Source organism: Sphaerodactylus townsendi, linkage group LG07 (assembly GCF_021028975.2).
Source record: "Sphaerodactylus townsendi isolate TG3544 linkage group LG07, MPM_Stown_v2.3, whole genome shotgun sequence".
NCBI lineage: Eukaryota > Metazoa > Chordata > Lepidosauria > Squamata > Sphaerodactylidae > Sphaerodactylus > Sphaerodactylus townsendi.
Genome location: NC_059431.1, coordinates 36,403,169 through 36,418,430, shown reverse-complemented (window position 1 = coordinate 36,418,430; position 15,262 = coordinate 36,403,169). Strand labels below are relative to the sequence as shown.

The following is a 15,262-nucleotide window of genomic DNA, read 5'->3' as shown; positions in this document are numbered from 1 at the left end:
AGTATAATGTCTCATAGAGTGCACCCTCCAAAGCAGCCATTTTCTCCAGGATAACTGATCTTGGTTACCTGGAGATCAATTGTAACTGCAGGAGATCTCCAGGTGTCACCTGGAAGTTGGCAGCCCTGATTAGGGAGAAACATGGGTCTAAACATCTTAATAAATTAACAAATAGTTGAAGAAGCTATGGTTTTCCCATCTGGCATCCCCCATCCCATCCTTTTCCATAGGTCCATTTGTTTTTTTTTTCTCCTAGGTAAATGAATTAAGTGTTGCCATCTAGGTTGTTTTTATGTTTTAAACTGATTAAATGTATTCATTGTCATTATTGTTGGAAGCTATTCCAAGCCTGTGAGGGGAAGAGCGGCATATGTAATTAAATAAATGAATAAATAAATAAATAATAAATCACTTCGGTACTGCTTTTTCAAGCCCTTTCTTGATTCAGCAATTTTTCAACTGATAGAACACATGCCATAGTTGGATGAGGTCTCAGCATTTCTATGAAACATTCGTTTTCAAATCCATAAGTCATTAGTTCATTTTTTTTAGCAAAAAAAGTATATCAGGAGTTTCCAGTTATTGAAAAACTTAGGTAAGTTCTTTTCTCTGATCAAAGAAGCTGTTGTGGGGTTTCCAGGCTGTATGGCCATGCCACAAAGAGAAACATCTCGCCTCTGAAGATGCCAGCCAGAGATGCGGGCAAAACATTAGGAGCAAAAACTAGCAGACCACGGCTCCACAGTGTGGAAAACCCATAACAGCCACTTAATTCCAGCCATGAAAGCATTTGACAATGCAAAAGAAGAATGGTTTCATACTTTTCATATATAATTGTATTAAAACTTTTTAAAAAGACACACAAACAAAAAAGACAACCAGAAATAACAAGGGGAAAAGTGAGGACTCCCAATTTACTCTGCACCAATTATAAACACAGGTACAAATTTAGCACTTGCTCCCTAGTTACAATTATAAAATTATAAATTCACTTAATTCTTACTAATCAAATAAAATGCAAACTTTTTTATATTATATCCATTTTCTTATTCTCGTCGTTTTCAAATCCATAAGTCGTCAGTTCATTTTTTTTAGCAAAAAAGTGTATCAGGAGTTGGGTGCTGTGTGGTTTCCGGGCTGTATGGCCGTGTTCTAGCAGCATTCTCTCCTGACGTTTCACCTGCATCTGTGGCTGGCATTTTCAGAGGATCCTCTGAAGATGCCAGCCACAGATGCAGGCGAAACGTCAGGAGAGAATGCTGCTAGAACACGGCCATACAGCCCGGAAACCACACAGCACCCAAGTGATTCTGGCCGTGAAAGCCTTCGACAATATATCAGGAGTTTCCAGTTATTGATAAACTTAGGTAAGTTCTTTTCTCTGATCAAAGAAGTAAGCTTAGCCATCCCAGTCAATTTAAAACTTCACAAACCATTCTTCCATTGTGGGCATAGATGAAATTTTTCATTTTTGCACATATAATATTCTTGCTGCTGATGTCATATGTAAAAACAAAATTCCATATCTTTTTTCAAATTATCTGTCTATAAGACTCAAAAGGCAAGCCACTGGTTTCATTTGTCTTTAAAATTATCTGGACTATTGAGTGTATTTGTAGCCAAATTTTTTAGCTTTATTACACATCCATCATAAATAGTAAAATGATCTTTCATGATGTTTACATTTCCAACACACAAAAGGAGAATGGTTTCAGACCCCCAGGTGTATATTTTTTTCTATATTGTAGTACAGCATTTTGGAACTGTTTGGCTGGTAGTCAGTTTCAAATACTGTATAATCCTTTATTTCTTTCTACTTTTCCATCTTGAGCCTTTTATTTCTTTCAAATGGTTAACTTTTCTTTTCTCTCCCTCTCTCTCTCTCCCTCTCTTTTTCTCTTTCAGGGCAACGGGGTTTGGCTTTTTAAATGCACTATGCAAAGCAGCAGCTGTTCTTGGAAATTTAATATTTGGTTCCCTTGTAGTCATCACCAAAGCAATTCCTATTCTGTTGGCTTCTACGGTTCTAGTATGTGGAGGTTTGGTAGGACTTCGACTTCCTGACACCAGAACCCAAGTGTTGATGTAACTTGGGAAAGATTATGGATAAAAAGCCATTTACAGTTTGTTTTCCTTTCTTTTTAAGCGTAAAATCTCCTAACTTGAAGGGCAAAGGCTTCAGATTCTCAATGCATAGAAGGTGACTATATAGCAAAAGCTTCCTCTCGCAATGAAAGAGCTGTGACTAAACATTAGGAAACATATTTAGTTAAAGTATTATAAAAACATATGTATAGCCCCTTCTATTTCAGGCTAAAAGGATAGTTTGGCAATGAATTCATCTGAGATAGTTCTCTCAACCTATTTTAAACAATGAATTGCCCCCTCCCCATGTTGTAAGCTACCAGGTCATTGCTGAAATCTATAATTCATATTCTTCTATATTTAACTAGTCATGACCTCTAGCTTAGATGTCATTAAAAAGAGGTTAAACAGGTTCACAGAGGATGAATCTGTCAGTGTACCTCTGAAAAAAATGCTTGGGGCCAGCAAGAAAGGAATGCTGTTACCATTTCTGCACTTGTAGTTTCTGGTTGCCCACTATGAGAAACAAAATGCTGAACTAAATAGACATTTGGTTGTCAGAACTGCCCTTATAGCATGTTTTCACATGGACATTGTGTCCATGTAGGAGTGTGTTTGATACTGCTTCTGTGCAGTGTTTAGTTTATCTCAGAGTCAAGTATGTAGGGGAAATGTTACATAAATAACAGCCTTATAAACTGAAATAATCTGAAGTTTGAAAGCCAGTCTAGTAATTTAATCCTACTGGGAGGAACATAACAAATACAAATCCTACTGGGAGGAACATAATTGAATGCCACAAGTTCAGTTTAATTATAACAGGTGTCAATAAAATTGTCCAAGACTTTTCTTCAAATATATGTTAATTCTACAGACACCATGTGACCTAGCATTAAACAGGATGACAGAATAACAACAGGCCACTACAGTCAAGAGAGGAAATTGGGTGGAAGTGTCCACCATTCTCTTGTTCAAGTGGAAACAATAACATTTTCATTTCCAGGATATTTTTAATAAGATGTGAGCACTCTAATATAAAGATCTAGTTCAAAACGATAATTTTTCACAATGTCCAAATTTCAGTAGGGATTTACAACATTCATATTTGAATTAAGTGGTTTCACAACAGTCAGACATAGTGTTCACCACTTGTTAGAAGTAGACTATTGTATTGTATTGTCTGTTTTCTCCCCAATGGGGATCCAGTACAGTACAAAAAGGGAAATGCAATAGAATAAACAATGGGTGGACAGGGGCTTCTGAACACAGTGTAGATCTCTCTCCCCCCTCCCCCTCTCCCTGCCCCTCCCCCTGTTCCTCCACTATCAAAAGGCTACAGCGTTCAGGCTAAGTGCTCTTTGACTTGTGCCTCCAGCATGCTCAGGCCTTAAATACCTGTGGAGTGGGAGGAGATCAAAGTCCAATTAGATATACTCAGCTGCTGCTACCCCCATTATCTACTGTGCCTGTAGATGGTGGCATAGCTAAATCTGAAACGTCACAGCTTCTCCTTCATTTGGAGGGAAGAACTTTAAAACCTGATCTTTAGTCATAAGGAACCCCATTTTCTTAACACTTATTACAATGAAATCTGAAGCTTCTGTAACAGATTGGGAGTGGTGATCAGCCGCCAGCTGTAAACCATGCTTTTGATATAGCCATCTATTTAGCTAACTGTGGTGTTTCTGTCTGCTTTCTTCATGAATTTAATCAACTGAAAAATCCAGAGCCATAAGTAAACTTAAAGGAAAAACAAGCACCAGCTCCGAAACGGGACCACCATATTAAAATGTCATAATTATTATGAGTGTGTTACTTTCTTAGAACTGAATAGAACTGATTTTGAAACCAGCCTGCATCCTTGTGGCGGAATAAAGTCTTGCCGGAATATTAAATAGTAAGTTAAGAAAGCTTTAAGACACAAGGAGGGAAGCAGGAGAAAATGACCAAATAAATGTTCATTTATTTTGTCCAAATTGTGTTATGCATGGAGTTGGTAGACTATCACTCTTGTCACGGCCAACTTTCCTCACTTCCCAGCATATATAGAAAACAGAATCTAAAGTGGAGAATTCAGAGCAAGACTCAACAGGTGTAATAAGAGTAGGTAACAGGAAAGTTGGAAAACTGAGAGAAAGTACACCACTGCAACACATTACATTTAAAACCCAACTGGAGAACAGAAATCGTCCCAATGTATGACAGTTTGCAGCTGTTACAATTGTTAGTATTGATTCTTTACTATATCCAGGCACTGTATATGCAAGAAACAAAACTAGACATCCATGAGCTGTACTATCCATTTTCAGGATTCATATAAAGGCTGAATAGGAACTACTTATAACTCTGTGCCAGTTTATCATTCTAAAGAAGTTCACTTTCTCTCACAATCTTGAGGAGGCTTTGCACACTGCAAATAAGTAGGGAGGAAAGAACTTGCAAGTACTTTGCTCTTTACACCCTTCCTACGTAACATGCAAAGTGGGGCTAATGGCCATGTCTCACTGCTTCCTGCTCCCCATAAAGAGCATCTTGAGTTCCAGATGTATGTGCAACCCTTGGACCCCCAACTTGCCATTCTGCATGATAACTGAGCAGTTACAAAAGATTCACCTGACATCCAGCACCTTCTCTTACAACTTGGTTGCAATGTGCAGAAATGCTCTCCAAAACAATGCCGCAAGTGCTACTTAAAATGGCATTTACAGCTTTACATTCTAGATTCATGTTTCTGTCAGAAAACTTCTAAGTCCTTGTGGGCCATGTTGCCTAGTAAATAATCTTTTTGTCTTGTGCTTGGATGTAGTTAAAACACTCAGTTTTCACCAGACATTATCATTATTATATTATTTTTGGTCAGGGAAAATTTGATACTTGCATCCTTCTAAATCCACTGAAGTCATTGGGCTTAGAACAATGTAAATCTACTGAGGATGACACAGCTAATCCCAGGAAAAAATGCTCCAGCTATCTTAGCCTGTTATCTTCTGACATATTTTCTCTTATCACAGTGATCATATAAGAACTTTCATTATAATCCTCAATGAGGAAATCATGATGACATAAGGGGTACATATGGACTCTGTATTGACTTGAGCAAGAAAAGATTTCTGAATAATAATCAAAGTTTACATGAATCCAGGGCTAAACAAATCTATCTGGTAATAGATCTGACAGGACCTAACAATCTTTCTTCTTTTAAATGTCATGTCATAGCTGTTGCAGAAGACCTTTCCCATTTGCCTCTTTCTCAGAGGCTGGGCCATATTAATTTGCAACTAACATTGATACAATCCCACAGGACTTCTCTTAACCCACTTCACTGATGTGGCTACCACTTCCCTGATCTCTAGTGAAATTCCCATGGAAAACTAGGAAGCTAATTTCAACTATGTCTTATCAGTTAAAAAAATTAAAATGTCACTTGTACAAACAACCCTTTAGATGGAAAAATAAAATCCCCCCTTCTTTCTTAATAGCACCTGCAGTGGAGGCAGGAAAAAGGTGAAAACAGCTGGATTTCTTCCAGAAGTATTAGTTTCAAAGACAGTAAATAAAAGTGGAATGGTAAAGGTGACAAGATCCCCCCCCCCAAAAAAAAACCCTGTTCTGTTTCACTGACGAGCAGAGAAGAAAGACAGAAATATAAACCAGCATTAATGAAAGGCAAGATTTGTTCTCATGTTTGCATTCATGGAAAAAAAAAACATGAAAAAGCCATCCCCAAATATGTGCAGTTGTGCAGATCAAATGTTGGGAAGGTGACTAAAAACTGCAAACAGTTGTTTGTTTCATGAAGGTGGGTAACAAGAATAAAACCTACCCCAAAACCCCCAAAACAAATTAAAACCACTTAAAATAACAAATTAAAACAATCCATCAAAACCAGTTAGCATTAGATATTGACAGCACTTTCCTCCACTACCACCAAGTAATGATGCTCTTTTGACTGACTAATGGCCAGTAGGAACCTACAAGGTCAAATAGTTTTGATGTTGAAGAATCTTATCCATCACTAAGGCCCTTTCCACACATGCAGAATAATGCCTTTTCAATCCACTTTCAATGCACTTTGCAGCTGTGTGGAATAGCAAAATCTACTTGCAAACAACTGTGAAAGTGAACTGAAAGTGCATTATCTTGAATGTGCGGAGGGGGCTTAAGTGAGACCCAGAGCCTCTTAAAAACCCAGGTTTTGAACCCCTCCAAAATGCAATCAGAGCTCCTCCTCAATGTTTCTGAAAGGGCACTCTCTACACCAGGGACAGCCACTGATGAAGCCCCCAAGCAGGCAGCAGTTGATTGCACCACCAAAGGTTGTTGCTGTACTAAGCAGAGTTGTCACATGGGCTCACAGTGGAAGAGGCAGACTTTCAAACTGTGCAAAAGTTGATTGTAGACCCACCTTCTTGCTTGACTATTGATTGATTTTTAAAATTCTGATTTAAAACTGCCTTACTATCTCACATGAGTTGAAAGTTTGTACAGCGCTTTAATCTGCCTTGGTCTTCATTTATGACACAAGTTTTTGGGCAACCTGATAATTCACTGAAGGGTACCTTTTCCTCCACTGCATCCTACAAAACTATTTGATATCAGGTTAGTGAAATTTCTTCATGGGAGTCTTCTTTTTTGATCACTTTTGTACCAGGAGCCATCTACATGATCATCTGTATTGACTGAATTGTCGGTTATCTATCATACTATTACATTTTCTTAATCCTGCTGCCCCTCTAGAGAGCTAAAGGCATCATACATGTCTCTCCTTTCTTCCATTTCATGATGTCTTGATAAGAAATAATGTTTAGCTGTGTTTCAATGTTAAATTAATCACATGTGTCCAACCAACTTACAGTCCTTCGATAAGTGGAAATTTCATTTTTCCAAAGGCTGCCTTGGTTAGTCACATCTTAAAACACTTGTTCAAAGACTGCCTCAGTTAGTCACATCTTAAATAATCTGTCTGACAATAATGCTTCACCCTTGTTTTCTCCATAGCTAATACGCATATTCATGCAGGCATACAAAACTTTCTAGTAAGGATGTTTAAAACAACAGACATAGTAAACAACAGACATGAAAAACTGCTATTTTACCTCTAGGGATAGGGGGCAGAAAGAATCACTAGGAATAAACAAGTTCTTCAATTCCATTTTCTCTGAATTTCCTGACTGCCTATGCACCAATTCCTCTGTTGAACCCCTGCTTTGTATAATGTCTACAGTTATCAGTCAGGAAACATGGCAGGAAATGTGATGATTTTACTAGAAACTCTACTTGAATGTTTCTCCCTGTTCTGTGATTTCTTTCTCCTTATCTACATTTTACAGTTTAAGAATGAACGAATTTAGATGTTGAAACCGTTACGCCATCCTAGTGTAACACTGAGTTTTCCAGCAGTGATCAGGAATAATAATATAGGGGTTTGGGATTTATGATAGTATCTCTCTATACTGTCCACCAAATGATCTTTGTCTCTCATTAAAATTAGGTTCTTCTGTGACTAGTAGCCACAGCTGAAACCATCATGGCTATGTGACCAATTACACACATCCATTGGGGTTTTATGCAGTGGTGGGATTCAAATAATTTAACAACTGGTTCTGATGGTGGGATTCAAATAATTTAACAACTGGTTGTTTACAAGCACCATTTTAAAAACCGGTTCTGCCGAAGTGGTGCGAACCTGCTGAATCCCACCACTGGTTTTATGTTTCTTCAGCAGCGGGTACACTGAAAACTAGATCAGAAGTTCAACTGAATTTTCAAAAATACATTGTGATATGGCCTGGGAGGTCTGCTGTTCAAAGAAGAAATGTTGAAATCTGTGCAAGCCCTTCAGATGTGTCTAAAACTGCTTTCTGGATTCCAGCCCATGTATTAATTCAACCCATTTTAAAATCCATTTGCAGCCATTGCAGCCTGTGGTAATTAATCCTCTAGGTAGGTTACATATTGTATGAAAAAAATTTCCCTCATAGGATGCTATTTCATACCCACCTCATTTAGTTTTTCTTTCTTGTCTGTTTTATTTTTAAAAGGTGGGTTGCATACAATAATCTTGAGCATGTCATAGACTGGTACCGAGTATTTACTGTTCAAATTTTAGTCCCTTTCCAAACGTTTCTTAACAAAGTATTTGTTGTTTACACTGAGAGTTTGCTTTTAATTCTTCTGCTGCCTTATTAGTGCATTATCAGTTCACAAAACTACATAGAAAAGAATAGCATGGAACAGACCTAGAGATGGACAATCATACGGTTTAAAAAAATCTGCAGTCTGCAGTGCTTTTCTCAAAGCCCAGTCCAAAGAGGGAGAGGGCAAATGGTTCAATGGAGCTGGCACAAGCTTGTGTTGGTGCGTTTGTCCATCCCGCTGGTACATTTGGCAAATGTGCTTGTGGAATGGGCAAACTGGGAGGTAGATGGGCTCCTCAGACTTTGGCAATACCCAACCAGGGAGGTAGGTTGGTATTCTGAGCTGTGTTGGCATCAGCTCTGACGCCAGTGCAGGGATGGACCAGGCCTGGACATTCCTGGAAGTGGAGCTGACTATAGTCAGGTCCCACCTGGGCTTTTGCACCCCAAAAGTGTGGTGTAAGTCCATGGTGGCCAGGGAGGGGTTTTTTTGTTTGCTTTCCCTGACCCCCTGCACTGCCTCAAAGTCCTCTGGAGGTGGTGGGGCAGCATGGTAGTGGTGTCGTCCCCGGCTGCATGGGGCTACTAGATTGGTCTGTTAAACACCTTTTTAATAGTCCCTCTTGCTATCTTGTCCCTTAGCAGATGATATATAATTATCATTTTTTGTTTCCTATCCCTGCTTTTAGTCAGCTTACTCAAGCCATTGCCATGCCCTTGTATTAAAGCACACAACTAACTTTTCATGTAGGATGGGATTGCCACGCTGAACAACGCCAAATCTGCATTTCTGGTAGAAAACCTGGAGGGAGATTGCTAAACAAATTCTGACACAAAGATGAGGAACACCTTACCAGACAACCAATACTTCCCAATAATTTCATCATTCACATTTTTCTTATTTCTTAATAACATCCCCCATACAATAAAACATTGAATAAAGTAGAGGACATGTTATATATAAATGGTTATATGTACATAGTTGTATTCAGTGTGTGTTTATGGTGTGAACATGCATTCAGCTGCCTTACACTGAATCAGACCATTGGTCTATCAAAGTCAGTATTGTCTACTCTAACCAGCACTGGCTGTCCAGGCTGTCCAGCTAGGTATCATTCACATTACCTACTGCCTGATCCTTTTACCCTGATCCTTTTAGCTGGTAATACCAGGGATTTACAAAGCAGATCCTCTACACTGAGCATCAGCCCCCCCTCTTTATAAATTATCAAATCTGCCTCAAAATATTTTTAAAGGGTGTGACAGAATAAAAACACCTGTAACTTGAATTTGATTTAGGTGGAACAGTTAACCACGTCTTTAAAGCTCTCCCATTAACTTCAGTTTGTCTAACACTGGCTGGATTTTGGCCAGAGTTCTCGTTTGGGCTATCATTCAATTTCTTTCAGTCTTAGAAAATCAAACTGCCCTTTCTGGTACAACATTCATAACTGCATAAAAAAACGCAGGTGTTGCAACTAATGTACTTTTTGCATTGTTTGATCTGTGAAAAGATATAATGTAATGGATCTGTCACAAGTTTTGGCTGTTATCACATATACTTTGATTGCCTCGTTCATGATGACAAAAAGTGAAGCAACAGACAGTGAGAAAGCATTCAACAAATAAGGAAAGGCTTTTGAGTGTTATACTTTTTATTTCCTCATTGGATGCATTATATGTTCTGACTAATGTTCTCTGCAGTTCAACAAAATAGCATCTATATAGTAAGTAACAGGGAATATCAGTCTTTTACATTGTTCTATTCCTGTTCCTATATGGTTTATGCCAACTGGCTGCTATTGTTGTAGTAATGTTCTTTCAGCTATCAATTGCTTGTTAGGGTTTTTAATCACTGGTCTTTGACCAGACAGGAACAGAGCCATTGCCAAGGTGCCTTTCAATGAACTTTTACCTTTCATAAAAGCCAATCCAGTATACCAGTGTCACATGCAGCTCACCCTACAATTGTTTAATAGAAACACATCTAGAGGGAGCAGGGGTTAGAGAGTTTATTCCATATCTCGAGCATTCATTGCAAGCCTCTTTTCCCTTATGCAAGTTATTTCAATAGTGTGTGCAGGGGAGTGTGTGTGTGTGTTTAACTTGCTGACTGAAGGTTCAGCAAGAAATTTTTCTTCCTGCATTAGCAAATAAGACCTGTCGACCAAAGGACATTGGAAGATTCCAAATTTTGGCATGCTGCTAGTAGTAATGTGGTTCTGATCAATAGATGAATGGAGTTTCTGTATTGCCTACAAGGTAGAACAGGGTTTGGCAAAAGCTTAGCCCTTTGAACTAATGCTGCTGTCAACACTGGTTGTTTACACTCCAAAGACCAGAAAAGTGGGTTTGATGTATGTTGCTGTGTCCTAGCAACTGGAATGACAGTGCCATACCAAGATGTTCCTTATTTATTCTTTTAAAATCCTGATTTCTTTTTTAAGAGTGTATTGTTCTATTTCAGAATGTCTAAGTTCTAAGACCTTGGAATATATGCTTTCATTTGCACTTGTCATCTGCAAAGTGGCAGCTAAAAGATACAGAGGGCACATTCGCGCTTGCAGAATAATGGACTTTCAATCCACTTTCACAATTGTCTGCAAGTGGATTTTGCTATCTCACACAGTAAAATCCAGCTTCAAAGTGCATTGAAATTTGAAATTGGATTGAAAATGCATTATTCTGCATGTGCGAAAGTGCCTGGAGAGAATCCTGAATTATGGATCAGGGTCTTTCTGTATACCTCAGGGAGAGCCTAGTCACACAACATTTTGTTGTTGACAGTTCATTTGTTTGTTCTTTTGGCACCTCAGTCACTGAAGCCCTCCATTATGAATGGAAAATTGCAGTTGAGAATGCTGTTATTCAGCCATCTCAGGATTGTGTAAACTGGCTCAAAGACAGAGAAGTTAAAGTTGTCATGTGATAGCTAGTTGTGGTTGCGTAACACAAGAAGTTATGAGGAGGGAGGAGAAGCTTCCTGACTCAGCCATGTGGTGTGTAAATGATAAGTTTACGGTAGGCAAGTAGCTGCCCTCCTGCTGCATATATTCCTATCACATGAGAAGCAAGTTTGACTATAGTTGCCGATCTGTCATGATAATTTCTGGCCACTCAACTTTATGCCATGATAAAATTTAAAATCTGGTTTCTGTCTTCTGAGAGACAGTCAGTAGGATCCCATAAATATCAACATAAGGATACTAAGTGAAAACCAATTATTAAGCCATAAGATTAATCTGCAACAAATAGGGAATTCTGAACAAGACCTCATATAGGTCTTAATAATGTATATGGTGAGGAATGTTGTAATTTGCAGTTGTAATGAATGAGAACATGCTGGTTCCATCTTGGTAGCAGGAAAGTCTCAGGGATGAGATTTTTGGGGACCATATGGCATTTCTGTAATCTACCATTTTGGATTCACACAGGTTTCTTTCCTCACCAAGAACACTGGTGGCTTACACAATCTTTTTGCTAAATTTTGAACTTAATATGAATGTAAAATCTACTTAGATTGAGAAGAACATTTTCTACCACCTTAACAGCAAGCAAGGCTCAAATGAAGTTTTAAGTGTCGATGTATAAATGCCCCAAATTCTGGTCTGGAAACTCCACTAGAATCAACCATGATTCACACTAGTTGGGTTCTTATACGTAATTACGGGTGGGAGAGACAGCCAATTGCAGCACTCTTTGTGCAGCTCCCTGCCCTGAATTTATGAAGGTCCAAGACACACGAAGAGTTTTAGTCCTATTTCTGAAATCAGTGGGTCAACAACTCTTGATTGTATAATTCTAAAATGGGAACTGTATTCATTCATTCAAGTTGTGGAATGGCACTAGACAAGTCTTGCACTAGCCCTGCACGTGCTGCTATTCCCTTACTTACTGCTGCTTGAAAGTCACAGCAGCACCATGACCTTTCTGTTTTAGCCCTTGTTAAGATGCTCTCCATAATGGCTAGTTGCAGTGTTCATATCATGGATCCTAGAGCTTGAGGAGGTGATTTCTGCGGATTTCCCCTTCTCATTGCAGCACCATACCACACCACAGATCTTGCTTGAAGTTCAGAAGGAGGGTCGGGGTGGGGGACAGGAGATAGGGTAGGAGATGAGGAAGGCAACTAATATCCCCCTTTCAAGTTCTGCTGACAGATGTTTGGATTCAACTCATTTTATACAGCATTAGCAGCACATGAATCTTCAGATAAATACCTAGATACATGGAGTGAACACTGATTATTGAATCAGAACTTCCTCTACCATCATATTAAGACATCCAGGGCCATGATTAGGGTATGACTGGAAAAAAAAAACCTGGCACGAATGTTTAGTAACATTTTCGTGTAAATTGTCCACTTCCTTTTGTTAGGAATAATTTCAAGTGTCCTATAAATGTATCTATAACGATGTGAAGGGTAGAGAGTATTGCTGAGGCAACTTGCCTAACATCCAATTGGCAAATTCTTTGAAAGAATCCACCAATTTATTATCTTTACTCATTTTCTCCCTGCTTCCTGATGCATGGTTGAAGGAATCAAGTAAGGAAAAAGCAGTTGTAAAAGACTGGAAGCTTTTGCAATGAAAAATTGGCAATGGTTCTCACCACCTTAAATATTTTACCGCTTTGCAAGATTATTTCTCCCTGTAATTCTAGTTGGTAGAACCCATTGTGTGTGTATATATATGTGTGTGCTTACATGTCTGTACATCAATCAATCCTCATTTTCAGATTTCTGGATTTTTCATTCCAAATACAGCTGGTACATTTGTGAACTCATATTTCTGGTATGCTCCTCTGTGTCAGATTGCCAACTGCCAAAAATGTTAGGCCAAGTGTATTTTTATAAAATCCCCTTGGGAAAGCTGTTTGTATACTTGTGAAAGGGCATGTTCTGTGTAGGATGACAATGTACAGTGTAAATCTATACAGTGTGAAAGTGTGTATACATCTATCTGCCAAATATCTATTATTCATGTAATAAATGCAAAAATATTTAATGTACATCAGATTGAAAAAAAAAGAATATCCATTATATTCAAATAAAGAAGTTTTCTCTGGAATGAGGAATCACTGGACATTCTGCTAATTAACATGCATTTTTCATTGTTACAACAAAAACATTTATTATTTTGTTTTAATGACTACACAAAGGTAAATTGCTAAATCCATGGAAACTTTCACAAGGTTGAATGTCGCTTTAAAATGTTGATAGTTCTATACATGAAACATTTTTATGTAAATTGCATGCAGAGCATCATGACTGACAGTTGCACATAAACCTATTTCATTGGCTACCCCAGTGACCCCGAACATATGGGTACCTTTGTACCCATTGACACCTTTCCTAGTTCCCACTAAATATTTTGAAAAGTTGGTGGGGCTTTTACCTAACAGAGCTTCTGATAAGTGGTGTGTATACAAGAAAATATTTTAAAACAATATATACATTTTAAATGGCATCCTGTGAAACAGAGCATCTACCTGAAATGTTGATGAGTTACTATTAGGGTTGTACATAACCGCAGTCTCTGACATTCGGTGCTTGGTTCTGCCTTCTGCAGCAGCCATTCATTCTGTGGTTGCACCCACCACTTCGGGTCAGAATCTGAAAGGTGCTTTCAGGCTACAATAAGGTTGGGGAACCCAGGACTACACTTTCACTAAGTGCACACAGCAACTTAGTCACGTGTATGATCGTCATACATTACACGTCATTTCTGTTCTGTTCCTTATAACAAACACTAAAATGAAGATGGAGCAAAACATTTTAAAATACATTATAACATATGGATACCTCCAAACTGTGTAATTATTAACTAGTATTTCAATATCATAAGGAAACAGGTCACCCAGCAAGTTTCCATGGCAGAATAGGTATTCAAACTTGGCTCTTCCAGAGCCTAATCCATCAATCTACACACTCCACTACCCTGCTTTCTTAGTGAAATGGTAGGGGATTAAGGGTTAAAACTCCTCCACCCACATGGAGTCAAGGCCTTGTGCAGTTGTAATTAATCTTGAAAAGATGTTGGGCAGATCAGTCACAGATCTCCCAGTTCAGCATCTTGTCTGTTTTGCCTCTCAAACATTGCATCATATATACCAGGGAAACGGAACTCTTTGCAAGAATTTGATCTTTTCTTGTTTATAGCCTATCATGTATTAAGTGGAAGATACACTACCATGGCTGTTGACAGCATTTGTCATGGCGCCTGGCCATGTAGACGCCACTGACCCACACACAAAATGTACTACCTTGCATTATCTATACTCCAGAGTCATAAAGAGCAGCTCACGAGACATTTACATTTGTGCTAAAAGTTTAAAATTACAGGCTGGGTGTATTGTTTTGATGCTAACACAGTGGGTGATAAGACTCACAATTAATTAATAGATTTGTACCCCGCCCAGTCACCGCCCTCAACTGCAGTCAGCTCAGCACAAACCCTGGCGAGGAGAATCACAGCCCACCGAGCAAGAGTCGAGGTCTCAAAAACTTGCACGAGCCTCAAGAACTGGCGCCAGCCCTCACACCGCTGACGTCCTGTCTCAGAATCACCTCCCGCCACCGCAGCTGCCCACTGCCACCGCCAAAGTCCATGGAGCACAGTCACTGACTCCCCTCTGGTGCCAGTATTGGAATTGGGACTCACAACAAGGCAGAACTGCTTCATTACTCAAATGGACCAAAACATCAAAAAAGGGTAATAAAAATCACTTTCCAGCTCTAGGCTATGTTTATTAACCAGAGCTCCTAAACAACAATCTGCTCCGGGCGCCATCTTGCTTTCTTCCATAGCCATTGGTAAGCGTTCAAGCGACCGACCACATGAACGCTCATATAGCACAGGTTTCGGCAAAGGTACAAATGAGTTCAGGTGATATCCAAAGGTTTTATTGGGGTAGAGGAGGAAGGAGTGTGGCAGCAGCCATTGAATTATTTTCTAGGAAGGTTTTAGTACAACTTCTTTATGGGGCACCCCCTCTGCATTGCTGCTAATAAGTTATGCTTGAAAGAGTTCAATCAAAAT

The 15,262-nt window shown here is 39.0% G+C and overlaps 1 protein-coding gene across 4 annotated transcripts in view; it reads left to right on the top strand.

Moving 5' to 3' along the window:
* The window catches only part of SV2C (synaptic vesicle glycoprotein 2C), a 103,041-nt gene that overhangs the window by 86,245 nt on the left and 1,534 nt on the right, over window positions 1-15,262 (top strand). For 3 of the 4 annotated variants that reach the window (XM_048503989.1, XM_048503986.1, XM_048503987.1), the window contains one exon: window positions 1,906-13,308. The exons of the other annotated variant lie outside the window; for it this stretch is intronic. In XM_048503989.1, the coding sequence (XP_048359946.1) occupies window positions 1,906-2,089 (184 nt within the window). In that variant the 3' untranslated portion in view covers window positions 2,090-13,308. Of the gene's footprint in view, window positions 1-1,905; window positions 13,309-15,262 lie in introns of those variants that run through there. 4 annotated transcript variants of the gene reach the window in all.